The sequence below is a fragment of the Xyrauchen texanus genome, chromosome 16 (genome assembly GCF_025860055.1).
Source record: "Xyrauchen texanus isolate HMW12.3.18 chromosome 16, RBS_HiC_50CHRs, whole genome shotgun sequence".
In the NCBI taxonomy this organism is placed as follows: Eukaryota; Metazoa; Chordata; class Actinopteri; order Cypriniformes; family Catostomidae; genus Xyrauchen; species Xyrauchen texanus.
Genome location: NC_068291.1, coordinates 41,106,228 through 41,120,284, shown reverse-complemented (window position 1 = coordinate 41,120,284; position 14,057 = coordinate 41,106,228). Strand labels below are relative to the sequence as shown.

General features: G+C 37.2%; 2 protein-coding genes across 3 annotated transcripts in view; one reads left to right on the top strand and one right to left on the bottom strand.

Annotated features, from left to right (window-relative positions):
- Nucleotides 1-7,858, bottom strand: part of LOC127657239 (nesprin-1-like) — a 173,120-nt gene extending 165,262 nt beyond the window's left edge. Inside the window, 1 exon segment of the mRNA XM_052145940.1 lies at nt 7,774-7,858. Within this exon segment, the coding sequence (XP_052001900.1) occupies nt 7,774-7,840 (67 nt within the window). The 5' untranslated portion in view covers nt 7,841-7,858.
- A 2,271-nt stretch (nt 7,859-10,129) lies between these two features.
- On the top strand, nt 10,130-11,990 carry LOC127657253 (myc target protein 1 homolog). 2 transcript variants are annotated; one of them, XR_007972258.1, is made up of 2 exons: nt 10,130-10,689; nt 11,242-11,378. XR_007972258.1 is itself a non-coding variant. In XM_052145968.1 (2 exons), exons 1-2 carry the CDS (start codon nt 10,525-10,527, stop codon nt 11,748-11,750), a joined length of 591 nt encoding a protein of 196 aa, XP_052001928.1. In that variant the 5' UTR covers nt 10,166-10,524; the 3' UTR covers nt 11,751-11,990. The 2 variants fall into 2 exon arrangements, 1 of the variants encoding a protein (XP_052001928.1); XM_052145968.1 differs by having other exon boundaries at nt 10,166-10,606; nt 11,242-11,990.
- The last annotated feature ends 2,067 nt before the right edge of the window (nt 11,991-14,057 follow it).

Genomic DNA, 14,057 nt, shown 5'->3' with positions numbered 1-14,057 from the left:
GATCAATGAAGGTTTATCTCCAGCACCGTCTCCATCCTATAATACAATCCATTCCCTGTCAAGTTCCAGAAATATAGATTAAGACAGAACATTCATAAGAATTTGGTAGTGTAAATTGACTGTATGCAATGAACTGGAAGAATAAAAACATGGATGCAGGCTCTGTTAAATTATTGAAAATGTAAGTATGGACACGACACACAAATCATGACTAGTATTAACAGTGATTGTATCGGCACGCACTTCACTTCTACCTATAAACAATGATTACATTTTTTTTTAATTAATTTATTAAAACACAAATAAAGTAAACCAAAACTATTTCTAAACTCACTTACGCTTCAAACAAAACAAAAATGTAATAAAAATAAGGAAGTGGTCAAAGAAATCATAGCAAATCTAAACATTTTTCTCTCTCATCTTCCACCGGCCCCTTTCACAGCGACTTAAAAATAACAATTATAATATTAATAATTGAAAAAGTAAACCATGACCTCTAGAAAGTTTAACACAAATCTCATAATGTTTTGTTTCAACTAACTGCTTCAACAGCGATCGTCAAGGACATTATTTAATGTTCTTTACTTTCTGAATTTGGACATTAACTTTATTACCACCTGCTGGTGAAATCTACAAACTGCAAATGGCGGAACTGAATTAAAGTTATGAGGTGTTACTGAAACATCTTAGCGCAACAATCAAATTCAAAGGAAAATAGCAAAATAGCGTTTGGTGCACTCATGAAAATAGAGCCCATCAAATACAAATGTCTCTTTTATGCACTGATCACTGCTGCTGTAAGCCCAAAATAGCTAAAAACTTTATATCTACTTTCACCCTAGGCGGTTTTTCTAAAACATTTGCCATGTTTTACTTGTCTGTGAGCTTGCTTGTGTGAATTATCCAATGTTATATATTAGATGTCCAGAACAAAATATTTGGCCCAGCAGGAAAAGCATGCTAAACAAATAATCAGAAATATATGTTATAAACTTATTGACTATTGATGTAAAATGTTATACATCAAAGGAGGATCTCAGCTTTCTAATGTCACCTAGATTGAGCTTCTAGTCCACTCAGAGGCCGAGATATTTAATGAAACAATGGGGGTGGTGCATGAACTGAAAATAAGACTGAATGTCTATGGACGAGCACATCTGTGAGGGCTAAAATGCATAAGAGCGCCACCTACATATCAGATTGGCATTTTGTTACAGAAGGAGATAGAGGGGAAAAATGATAATACTTGTTGCCATCCAGTGGAAAATAAGACTTTTTGGAGGGAGCTGGAGGGAATGGAACAAGAATTACATGCTTACAAATTTAGGACAAAAAAAGGATTTAAATATAATTTATATAATTAATACAATATAATTTCTTTTTTTTATTATTTGGGAGGGATTCTGAAAAAAATTAGACACATTTTTGGCAATTAGTCCACAGTAAATGGTGAGCTTTTAAATTTAAGTGGGGAAAATTGCAGGTGGCAGCCAATCAATGCTCCAGAGTTGAAGAGGTTATCTATACAGACTTATGGTCAATCTAAGGGTACGTTTACACGACTGCGATGTACTAAAAATGTTAAAGTTTTTCCTTTGCATTTTTTTTAAGTTTCGCGTATAGACGGCAACGTTGTTAAAACGATCCCCGTTCACACGGATCCACGAAAACTACTAAGAATGCTGTATTATGCATGCTAAGCCAGTAGTTGGTGATGTCACTTTGTATAGAAACACTACGCGGCTGTGCCCACAAGCATTCTTCCACAGAGCGATGAATGCAAACATTGAAGATGACGAAAGCATCAAGCAATTTTGTCTGGACGGACGATGATGTTGCTTTATAACTACAAGTGACCCTGGGCCTATAGACTGAACATGTGGTGGTGGTGTAGTGGTCTAAAGCACATAACTGGTAATCTGGTAATCAGAAGGTCGCTGGTTCGATCCCCACAGCCACCACCATTGTGTCCTTGAGCAAGGCACTTAACTCCAGGTTGCTCCGGGGGGGATTGTCCCTGTAATAAGGGCTCTGTAAGTCGTTTTGGATAAAAGCGTCTGCCAAATGCATAAATGTAAATGTAATGCGCATGACGTCATCATTTTCACAAATTAGCGTTTTTGTATGTTTACACGGAGACGATAATGGCATCGTTTTCAAAAACGTGCACTTTGAAACCCGTTTTCAAAAGTTTGTGTTTTTAGGCCCCAAAACGCAGTTGTCGTGTAAATTAACAGCCAAAACGCATAAAAAGTTGACGTGTAAATGGCCCCTAATACTCAGCACTTCCTTGCCAGTAAAAACACTCTTCCCATTATCTGGATACTATATTTTATGGAGCTGTCCAGTCCTAAAACATGACTGCAAAATAATGCATTTTGTTTTTCCTGGATGCTTAAAGGTGAAGTGTGTCTTTTCTGCAACATGTACAGTCACTTTCAGTCTAGGGAGAGAAATAAGATGCCTCACTAAAGAGAAACTAAAGACTAAACGCAAGTGTGTGGATCATGTGAAATTTAAATGAGAGCATTCAACACAAAATCGGGACAGCTGATATCATGAGCAGCAGGTCAGATGTTGCTGTCATCTGTTGAATGGAGAGAGAGAGAGAGAGAGAGAGAGAGAGAGAGAGAGAGAGAGAGAGAGATGTCTTTAATGCTGTACACATCACTCCTGTGGTTTCAAATGACCACCAGGGACGAACGTTAAAGCTGATGCTCAAAGATACTGATGTGTTTAGCGCTGGAAGTTCCTCCTAAGTGGTATCTCTGGATATGACCATCATCGTCATCATAACCAGCAGTTTAACTCTGGCAAACAGCCATCATAGACTTAAACTACTCGGCTTTGAGAACGAACCACCCTACTTTGACTATTAGGAGAGTTGTAGTGTATTCACAATGCAAAGGATATGATTTTCATTTATAAACAAATACTTAGGAAATGTACTGAACAGCACATAAAGTCATTTCAACACTGCCATCTAGTGCTTTTGAGATCAACACAAAATGTAAAGGCTTTTTTAAATTAAAAAATGTAAAATAATAAGATCAGTACCAGATTTTAGGCAACTTCTCTTGAAGCTAAGAAAAACGTTACAACATACCACATTTTCTCATTAAACACTACATTTAAAGTCTTCACGAAAAGGCATTTGCAACCCATTGTATTTTATCAATGTGAAGTATTTCTAAGTAAAACAGTATTCTGTGAGCAAATAAATGGAGCAGGAATGTTTCATCCTGCAGGGTTTGTTTAAATCATGAATGTTAGATTATTATATTGTTGGTTAATATTATTTTCAATGACAGCCAAAAAGGAAAATCATTTCAGAGACAGAGTAAGTCATTACATATTGATGAGTAGAGGTTTTTATCTCGGGAATAACGTGCACTGATGAATTGTGCACAATAATTACAAATTTAAAGTAAAAAATTTCAATTGAGTCAGATACCTTCTTATGCAAACTTTAATAAGACAACATTAAAACAATAAGATCTTTGTTTTCATTGGAGGGTTTGTCATTAGACATAAGGAAATGGTTGACCGTAAAAACAAAAATCAGTTGTGCCAGGGCACACGATTTAAACACACACTCTAAACAGGCATGCGCCAGTCACCACGGAGGGGGAAACCAAAAGCAGTTCCTCTGAAAACAGTAACCACAGGTGTTCTGTCACATAAACCACACATGGCCTTATTTATTGCTGATGTGCCATGGCAATGAGCACACACCTTTCTGATAGGACTTTCAATGCAAAGTACATGTGCATACATGCACACACTTCTAATGAATTCACCATTTATGGTGCAACTGCTGTGCCAACATTGAATGCCAAATCTACTGCATTCTGTGTATACACATAAGAAAATGTACAGGCTACACCACAAGTGCACATTTCAGAAGCTTTATATGTCCAATGAATCACCAACCTAGATTTTAACATTTTCTGAAGAAAATGTGAGTGATGCTAGGATGTCCTTGGAGGTTGCTAGGGTACTGCTAAGCAGTTGCTATGGTGTTCTGAGTGATTTTTTGTGTGTTGTTATGCAGTCATCCGAATGTTCTAGATGGTTACCAGGGAATTGCTATGAGGTTGCTAAGATGATCTATATGGTTGTTAGTATGTTGTTCTGCAGTTGCTAAGGTGTTCAGAGTTGTTTTTAGTGTGTTGTTATGCAGTTGCCAGGGTGTGGTGGATGGTTACCAGGGCATTGCAATGTGGTTGCTAAGGTGTTCTGAGTGACTGTTAGTTTGTTGTTTTGCAGTCATCCAGTTGTTCTGGGTGGTTACCAGGGCATTGCTATGAGGTTGCTAAGGTGTTCAATATGGTTGTTCGTATGTTGTTGTGTGGCTGGTTGCCAGGGTATTGCTAGGCAGTTGCTAAGGTGTTCTATATGGTTGTTAGTAATTTGTTATGCCAAGGTTGTTAAGGTGTTCTAGGTGGTTTGCAGGCCATTGCTACGTGGTTGCTAAGGTGTTCTGAGTGGTTGTTAGTGTTATTTCGCAGTTGCTAGAGTGTTCTGGGTAGTTGCTTAGTGGTTTCTACTAGGGTGTACTTTGTTGGATGGTTACCAGGGCATTGCTATGCGATTCATAAGGTGTTCTCTGTGGTTGTTAATATGTTGTTATGCAGTTGATAGTATGTACTGGGTTTTTGCTATGTGGTTGCTAAGGTGTTCTGAGTGGTTGTTAGTGTGTTGTTATGCAGTTTCTAGGGCATTCTGGGAAGTTGCTAAGTGGTTTCTAGTATGGTGTTCTGTGTGGTGGAATGGTTACCAGGGTGTTGCTATGCAAACCATAAGGTGTACTGAGTGGTTGGTAATATGTTTTCCAGTTGCTAGTGTGTTCTGTGTTGTTGCTAAATGGTTTCTAGGGTGTTTTTAGTGGTTGTTAGTGTGTTCTTATGTAGTTGCCAGGGTGTTCTGGGTTGCTGCTAAGTGGTTTCTACTAGAGTGTTCTGTGTGGTGGACGGTTGCCAGGGTATTGCTATGCGATCCATAAGGTGTTCTGAGTGGTTGTTAGTGTGTTGTTATGCAGTTGCTAAGGTGTTCTGGGTTGTTGCTAGGCAGTTTCTTTGGTGTTCTTAGTGGTTGCTAAGTCACTACTTATTGGCCCAAGTCAGAAGATCTCACCCTCAAGTTACTAGATTTTGTTCACTTTTCACCATTTTATCATTCACCAGGCAAAAATCATTAGTCTGATTGTTTAGAACATTAATTGCACACCTCTCTGTGATAAGTCAAATGATTATGGGTACCATTCATGTTCAAATTGTATAGTATAAAAATTATGCTTCCTTTAGCAAACAGCACTAATAATTCATTTTGTCCATCTGAGACAGACATCATTCATTCTCAACTCAGATTTCTTATCTACAGCTGCAAAATCATTTCAGTGGTCACGACAGAACTGCAAGTTTTCAAGCATACGCAACTTTCTTCCTGTTGTGTTTGAAAGTTCCTCTCTGCATCTCGATTCCCACTTCTTGTTTCACCTGAACACTATGAGCATGTGGCCATTAAGATGATGATCGTACTGCACTCTCTTCCACCAGGTTCCACAGGAAATGCATTAGGAACTTTGAATATAGGTACATCTGCCATAAACTTGGGCATAATTAACTATTTATGGAGTGTTTTTCATCAACTTCATGAGAATTTCAGGACATGCATGGTCACTTACCAGTGAGTTTTGGTATTGTGAAAATAAAACACCCAAAATTGGCTGGATGGCAAAACGACCAATCCCCCCTACATTGGTCAGACGGTGAAACGAGAAAACATTTTGCCCACCTTAAAGGTCAAAATGGCGACCAAAAGATCTCATCCTAGTACCGGCCCGACAGGGACTCCAAATATCAATCTGTTTGTACTCCAAGGACAAGAAAGGTGTCAGGTTCTACCTTTACCCACAAATACCACCTAATCTTCTGGAGTCCCTGTCCAGCTCTTAGACAAAAACACTGAAACTAATATGAGCACTACGCTAGTCAGTTTTTTTAGGTGTTGCCTATTAAAATGTGAATTTGCTTAAGGATAATATTCAAGTTCCTAAAAAACAGGTCGATTACGGAAATATTTTCCTACCAGCAGGAGTCATAGCTGAATCCTGGAACAACAATCATTGCTTCTTTATTTTGCTTTTGGGTGGAGTTGTATTTTTCTCATCTTCTAAAAACGGTTAGAAAACCATTTAAACCTTTCTGCAAGCTAAGAGCATTGCACATAATATTAAATGTATGGATGGCCATTTGTAGTTTGGATAATATTATGTCTCTGTGCGACCATTCTAACACTGAAATGACAGAACGAGTACTAGTAAACTAAAACAACTTTATCATAAAAGATATAAATGCCAATCTATTGGGGAAGGTCAAACAAAGCTTCTCTCCATGGCATCACAAGTGTTAGAAAAGAACCTTTATCTGTGACTACTTCCTGTAAGAAAAAACAATGATGTCCTTCACAACAAAGTGCTAAAAGTACTGTATGTTAAATATGAAGAAACAAATCCCCAATGCAATGGATAACCCACCGTTAATTTCTGTTACTTATAAATCAACCAGGCCGATTAATCGGACAATATTTGGTTGTTTTAAGCACAGGTCAACCAATATATCGGTTGCTTATGATGAATCGAACACCTGAATGACAACACAGATAGTTGCGTTTTTGTTTAATTACTATTCTTCCGTCTCTCTCTAGGGCCAAAAACCTTTATTTGGTGAATATATAGGCTACAAAAAGCTTAATTTGGTACTTAAAGAGCATTGTAAGGATGGCCATCACTGTTTATGGACTAATTTATGAGTATTAATGCAAAATGTTATAAAAAGACACATATTACAATTGACAAGTGATCGTTGATGATCTACTTTTGATGAATGATGATCTACTGTGTTATTTACTGCTTATACTGTGTTTATTAGCCCATTTGACCATGTTTACTCTATAGTGATCCTATTGTAATATGTTATAGATGATAGAAAGAGTGCATGTTTTGTTTCCGTTGTGTTTGTGTGAGCTGGAAGCACAGACACTTCAAAATAAGAGTCACCGGTCTATTTCAGGCATGTTTATAATTAAAAGTCCCACGTTATGCACCAAATATGACCTTAATAACCTTTTTCTGGTTATTATTGGGATTTTGGTTGCACAACAAACACGCATATGGGATATTACTCATTTGGACTCTTGCAGTCCTCTATGTCTTTACCTGTCAGAGTAAGGAAAGATTAAGAAAAAATTGTAACATTCAATACATTTTTAAAAACTATCGGCCGATTAATCAGTTATTGGCCTTTTCCCCCAACTTAGGTATCAGTATCGGCATGCACTGCAGTGCAAAACCAGTCAATTTTGTCCCCTTAAGCTAATAAATCAACAGGAGCTAATGCAGTTAACAAAGGGTAAAGTGTTAAAATGAAGGTGCATTTTCTTAGGAGAGTTCAAATGCACAAACATTTCTGTGCCTGAATATAAAATGAGCCATATATGATGGCAACATTAGTAAACACATCAATGAATGGATGTGCACACACACACACACACACACATGAACATTATGCACACCATTAATATTGATGTCTCAGTTGGGCTTGTAAGTTCGTGTGCCATCACCTATGGTGCATCTCTGTTCTTATTTATGCAACAAGAAGCATCTGGCAAACTCCTGAATTTAAGGAACTGAATCAGCAAAATTCTCTTCCTGACTCACCGTGCCAGAGGACGGTCACGAGAGGTAAAGAGCAGAAATCCAGCATCACTTACCTTGCAGCTTCTGCATCACATTCATAATATCCTTGCTGGACCGTCCGAATGGACTAAGGGAAGCCATGGTCCCTTTCTAGTGTCCTCTACACCTCTGATAGAACACTGGAACACTCACACAGTCAGTACTGCAGATAATGCACTACTTTCTTAAGGGGACATCCCATCTGCCCCTCCTACACTTCTCTTTCCTCCTCTAGCTGCCTCTGATGCAGGAACTACAGTAACTAGATTTAATCCAATAGAAGAGAAGGTCTTATTTAGTTGCCAGTCTGTGAGATGGACCAGTCAGAAGTCCTCTTATATGCAGGGTAAGTGAGCTGAGAAGAAAAAGTAACACGTTTTGAACAAAATAAACAAAATCAAATTGTTTGCATTGTGTTTCTATGCACACTTTAGTCATGTTGTGTACGTTTACACATTAAGCAAGTCTCTTGTCTTCAAACAGAAAGGTTGCAAATATTATTTTTCACTCTCGCGATAAAAGTAAATGATGGACTTTTTCCACTCTTTTTTCAAACGTTGACTGATCACTGTTACATACAGACTTTATATGTTTTAGTTATATGAGGTATATAATGCATGCATAATTAAACAAGAAACTCAACAACACAACATAAATATCTGCGCAGACAGTTTGACTTAAGTCTAAACGCATGTTTAAATAATACACAGGAAACTTATAAATACATCAACTGCATTCATTTTCTGAAAAACGAGCGCTAATTCATTGAACTTGATTAGTATGTTAGTTAAAGTGCATGTGTATTACCGTGAGCAGATCGCGCCTACATAACCGCAGTGTTCCTGTCTAGTGTGATGATGGTGAAACTCTGTTAGAGAGGTTGTTATGGAAACCTTTAAACAATGTTGCAAGGCAGCGTTCATGTAATTAAACCCTTACTGCCATCTATTGCTGCTAAACGGAACGGTACGGGGACATTTGCACTGGTGAGGGAGAAACGAATCTTTCTGAAGCTTCGAATTTATTGAACAGAAGCTTCATCCATCCATCCATCCATCCATCCATCCATCCATCCATCCATCCATCTATCTATCCTCTATTTTTATCTATTTTCTCTCTATCAATCTATACATCCATCCATCCATCCTCTATTTATTTTTAATCTATTTTTACTCTATCATCTTTCCTCTATCAATCTTTCTATCATCTTTTCTTCCATCCATCTATCCATCCATCCATCCTCTTTCAATCTATCTATCCATCCGTCCTTCCATCCATCCTTCCATTCAAAATCAATCTATCCATCTATCTATCTATCTATCTATCTATCTATCTATCTATCTATCTATCTATCTATCTATCTATCTATCTATCTATCTATCCTATCCTTCCTTCCTTCCTTCCTTCCATCTATCTATCTATTTTTATTTATTTTTACTCTATCAATCTATCATCTTTCCTTCATCCATCCATCCATCCATCCATCCATCTATACATCTATCTATCTATCTATCTATCTATCTATCTATCTATCTATCTATCTATCTATCTATCTATCTATCTATCTATCTATCTATCTATCTATCTATCTATCCTCTATTTTTATCTATTTTCTCTCTATCATCCATCCATCCATCCTCTATTTATTTTTAATCTATTTTTACTCTATCATCTTTCCTCTATCAATCTTTCTATCATCTTTTCTTCCATCCATCCATCCTCTTTCAATCTATCTATCCATCCGTCCTTCCAGCCATCCTTCCATTCAAAATCTTTCTATCTATCCATCCATCCATCCATCCATCCATCTATCTATCATCTATCCTCTATTTTTATCTATTTTCTCTCTATCATCCATCCATCCTCTATTTATTTTTAATCTATTTTTACTCTATCATCTTTCCTCTATCAATCTTTCTATCATCTTTTCTTCCATCCGTCTATCCATCCATCCATCCATCCTCTTTCAATCTATCTATCCATCCGTCCTTCCATCCATCCTTTCATTTAAAATCTATCTATCTATCTATCTATCTATCTATCTATCTATCTATCTATCTATCTATCTATCTATCTATCTATCTTATATCTAACCATCTTAACATCCAAAGTATCTATTGGGCAGTACTGGCATCTGCTGGTCATTCCTTGTTTTCCTCAAACTCATAAAATACAGTTGAATTTAATCAATAGGTTGATGTATGAGGTCGACATTTTTGATGAACTTTTAAAACTTGTATGAGGTGGGTATTTGTAAGATGATTATTATCAGTAGTATTTTACCCTAATCGGTTGTGTTCACAAAAGCAGAGGAATTCCCCTCTGACATCAACTTGGGTGTTTGCATTTTCTTATGGGAAATGTGTTGTTTCAAACTAAATTATAAAGAAAGAAAGTACTGTTTTTTGTTTTGTTTTTATAACATAAGAGTTTTCCTTTCATCCTCACTATCTTAAAACAAATCTACTGCGAAAGAAGAAAATTTAAGGGTGGTGAAAGACATAAAAAAGGTGTAAGCTGGTTGATTATAATATAATGGGGTTAAAAAGCCATTGTATTGTATCCACTGAAACAGAGGATATGATGCAATAGGAAACAGCCCTGTTCTCCCGGATTTCTGTCCCAAACAGATAAGCCGAGCACTAGCTAAATATACAAGTAAAGAGGCAGGAAGAATGACAAGTTTCCCTTTATGCAAACAAAAAAAAGTGCCAGATTCCCAGAGAAATACAGTGAACAGATTCTGTGTGCTTGAATAGAGAGTTTGACTGCATGTCTATTGCTTTATGGTGTATATGCTTATGTTCACAGCTATGGCTTCAAATGAAACACATGAGATTTGGGAAATACTAAAACCTATTGATTTTGGTAAGAACTGACATGCATTTGGTTATTATAATTTTTGCCATGCGTGAGTTGGCTCGTATTGATTATTAAGGTGGAAAAGTAAGGTACGTTATATACTAATCTATATATTATTATTAATCTGTTCAACATTTGTGCAGTTATTAAAAAATAACAATGTTTTTTAGTTTTAATTTCAGAATAGTTTGTAAAAAAATAAAATAACATTGTGCTAATCACAATTTTCTGTTATTTTTCGTTTTTATTTGACAAAGCTTTGTTCATTTGACACTAAATGTCATATTTTATAGAAGTTTTCAACACTTTAATAACAGCATCAACATAATAATAATAATTATAATTTGAGAATGTTCCAAAGAGCATCTTGAAGCAAGCAAATCTGACCTTTTGTAAGGAAAGAAAATGTTAAATATTTGCTTATTTGATTGACCTGGAAATAAAGCATAATAACAATTATTTCTTATTCATTTTTCATCATAATGTTTGTTTGCTTACATATGTTTTATCCTAAAACTTCCAGGTTTAAATCAGACTCTAAATGAGCAATCTGACTTTTGAACCCCACTGTACTTCTGAACCTAAGTATATATTTTATTACTAAAAACAATTATTTGCAATTCATTACCCTTTTCATCCAGAGGAGCTCATCCTGGCATTTTCCTTGTCGATAATGATGGGTCTGCTCATCGGGATCTTGATTTTCCTCCTCCTAACATGGATGTCGCGCCGCAGAGCTTCAGTCAGGATTACCAGATGTCAAAACCAGCAGTCCGATTCTAAAAACTCTCGTAATCAGAACTGCCAGCTCAGCCACTACAAAAGTCATTGTGAAGGTGTGGGTAGGGCCGTTTTAAACCTCCACAGACAGACGTCTGTAGACCCCAACGAACTACTGGGTCGAAGCCCCAGTTTCCAAAACTCCACTTTTCGGCCACCAATGAAAAAGACTAATAAGACCAGCGATGAAGCAGAAGATGATAACCAGGCTGCATTGATTCCTAACATCTCAGATCCGTTTAGTACGGCACCAGCAGAGTCCTTTTGGCTGGGAAAGGGCAGTCTAAGAGGTTTTTTACCCAGACAGACTCCACCACCTGCATATGACAGCGTCATCCACATCTTTCAAGAGAATGACAACAGAGACTAAGGCCTTGCAAAGGATTGTACATACAGTAAATCACTAAACATGAGTTTAATGTTAAAGACTGGAGTATAAGGGGAAAATATGACTGGAATCTTCACACTACTCTGCTTTATCTTGTTCCGGCTATTATTTGAGAATTGGCATGCAATGGTGTAAGAAGTAGGAAATGGCAAAACTGAACATAATTGTATATAACCTTGTGAAATAAATGTGTGTGTACCTTATAATAAATAACAGATACTTTATCCATCTCAAGCTTTACATTCTTTGGCCAGTGTTGGCTTGGGAAGTTTGATTACTGAAGCAGAAATCCTAAAATAAAGGACAAACAATATATGTTATCCATTCAATAGCACTAAGTGTTACTAAATAGAGGCTTGGTCAACATGACATCTATCCAGACATACCTGTTTAGAGCAATGCCTTCCAACATTTTTAAGCTTTCCTGGATACTTCCACATCAAAGAGGTGTTACAGCATTCTGCATACTATTTTCTTTTGGACTGTTCAAAAACATGTGTTGACTTTAAGGTAAAATGCACACGTTTACTATCTTTGTGTGACAGCTCAGGTGGAAAGGAAAAAACTTTCACAGTACCATAGTAGTACAGCAATGGGACCTAATGGTAATACCATCCTACTTTATAAATATCATGGTACCGAAAGATCCATATTCACATTACATGGATTGTAGTACTCCAAGGCCAAACACCATATTTTTTTATACTTAGTCAAAGACATTCAATAGCTCTGCAATATATGGTCATAACTGATTTGTTAGCATCACTTTTAGAAGAAAAGCACTTTAAAACCGTCGTTGTCCCGTCTCTCAGCAAAAGCCTGCTCTCCAGAGACACGTCAGCCAATCCGATGATAGCATTCCAGAGCTTACAAAATGATTGACAGACAAAGGGCGTCTCTAATTGGCTAGTAGTTTTCTTGGTTACAAAAGCGCGGGCCGCTCGGGTTTGTCTTGTTTGGCTTTCTGTAACAGACACAAAAGTGATTTTTATTTAAAAATATTTTAGTGAAAGTGTTTGTGAGCGCTTTTCAATAGATTGTCAATGGAACATGTGCACGACTAGACCGTTGTTGCTCAGCCCGCTGTTTTTACAGCGCACTAAAGTACTTCAACCAGAGAACTTCTTTCTTATGTCTCAACCTTTGCGTTTTCACCATAGTAGAGAGCGTAAAGGTCACCTATCGTGTTACGACAGTATGTCACCGTTTGCGGATACCATACAAATTAATGGAGAGAGCCGTAAACTGACACCTTCCTGTCGCACAATCGTCCATGTCATCCCTGATAAAACAGCAATTTTATCGTAGTGAACTCCCCACATTAATTCACTACAAAATGATTGTTTAGTGTAAAACATGTTTATCATTAGCAGACATGTGGTCAATTAATTAAGTGATGAACTGTTTCCTCACAAAAGTAGTTTATTCAGCGTCGGGAAGCATCTCATCTATAGACATCCATTCTAAAAGACCTGGCACTAATCTCCTCCTCCTGGTGTAACGCCCTCTATGGGACCGCTACGTTATGCTATTTTATGCTAACCTTGTAGGCTCAACTTTCAGATGGGCTCTGCTTCAACCGTTAAAAACACATCTCGATGCGTTCTGTTCTATTTATTGCGTCTTGCTTTTTTAAAACAAGAACGCTTTCGGTCTGAACGGCCCCTTCAAACTTTTTAATGGAACGTTTTTTAAATCCACTGACAAGGCGAGGATTCAGAGTTCAAGAACTAGAAATGACCAGAGATTATTTAGGGGAGAAGGGCCACGTGTGTTCAAATAAATGGGAGAAATTGCAACGGTTAGCGGATGTAGCAAGGAAGTCCCGCCTTACATGTAAAAGCGCCAATCACCTTTTAGATACATATATCGCCTGTCAATCAACTCGAGAACGCGCATGCGCATCAGCTATACAAGCCTGGGAAATTACTTTTTTAAGTGTAATATGAGGCAGAGAAGCACAATTTACAAGACCAGTTTTGTCAGATTTTACTTATGATTTAAAATATGTTCTTTGATCGTAATACTGACCAGCTGTGTTTGAGATTACGGCATTCCCCCATTCAAGTAGATAGGAGCTGCACTGGCATGACTGGAAATAGCCTCCGACTGCGTTCCCAAGATGGCCTACAGTGGACCGACTCACTAGTAACCCTTGAATAACTGTAAATATCCACGGTTTTTGGTGAACATGGAAATATATTACATAAATTATTGCCTCTTTATATGTTTATTACAAGTAAAAAGAGGATTGAGGTGATTATCTGCATGATTTATACACCATCTGGA

Excerpts from the sequence above, each read along its gene's own strand:
- LOC127657253 (XM_052145968.1), top strand. The coding sequence starts at position 10,525 with ATGGTGTATATGCTTATGTTCACAGCTATGGCTTCAAATGAAACACAT. Across the intron at positions 10,607-11,241 it reads ACTAAAACCTATTGATTTTG|AGGAGCTCATCCTGGCATTT; the intron begins GTAAGAACTGAC and ends CTTTTCATCCAG.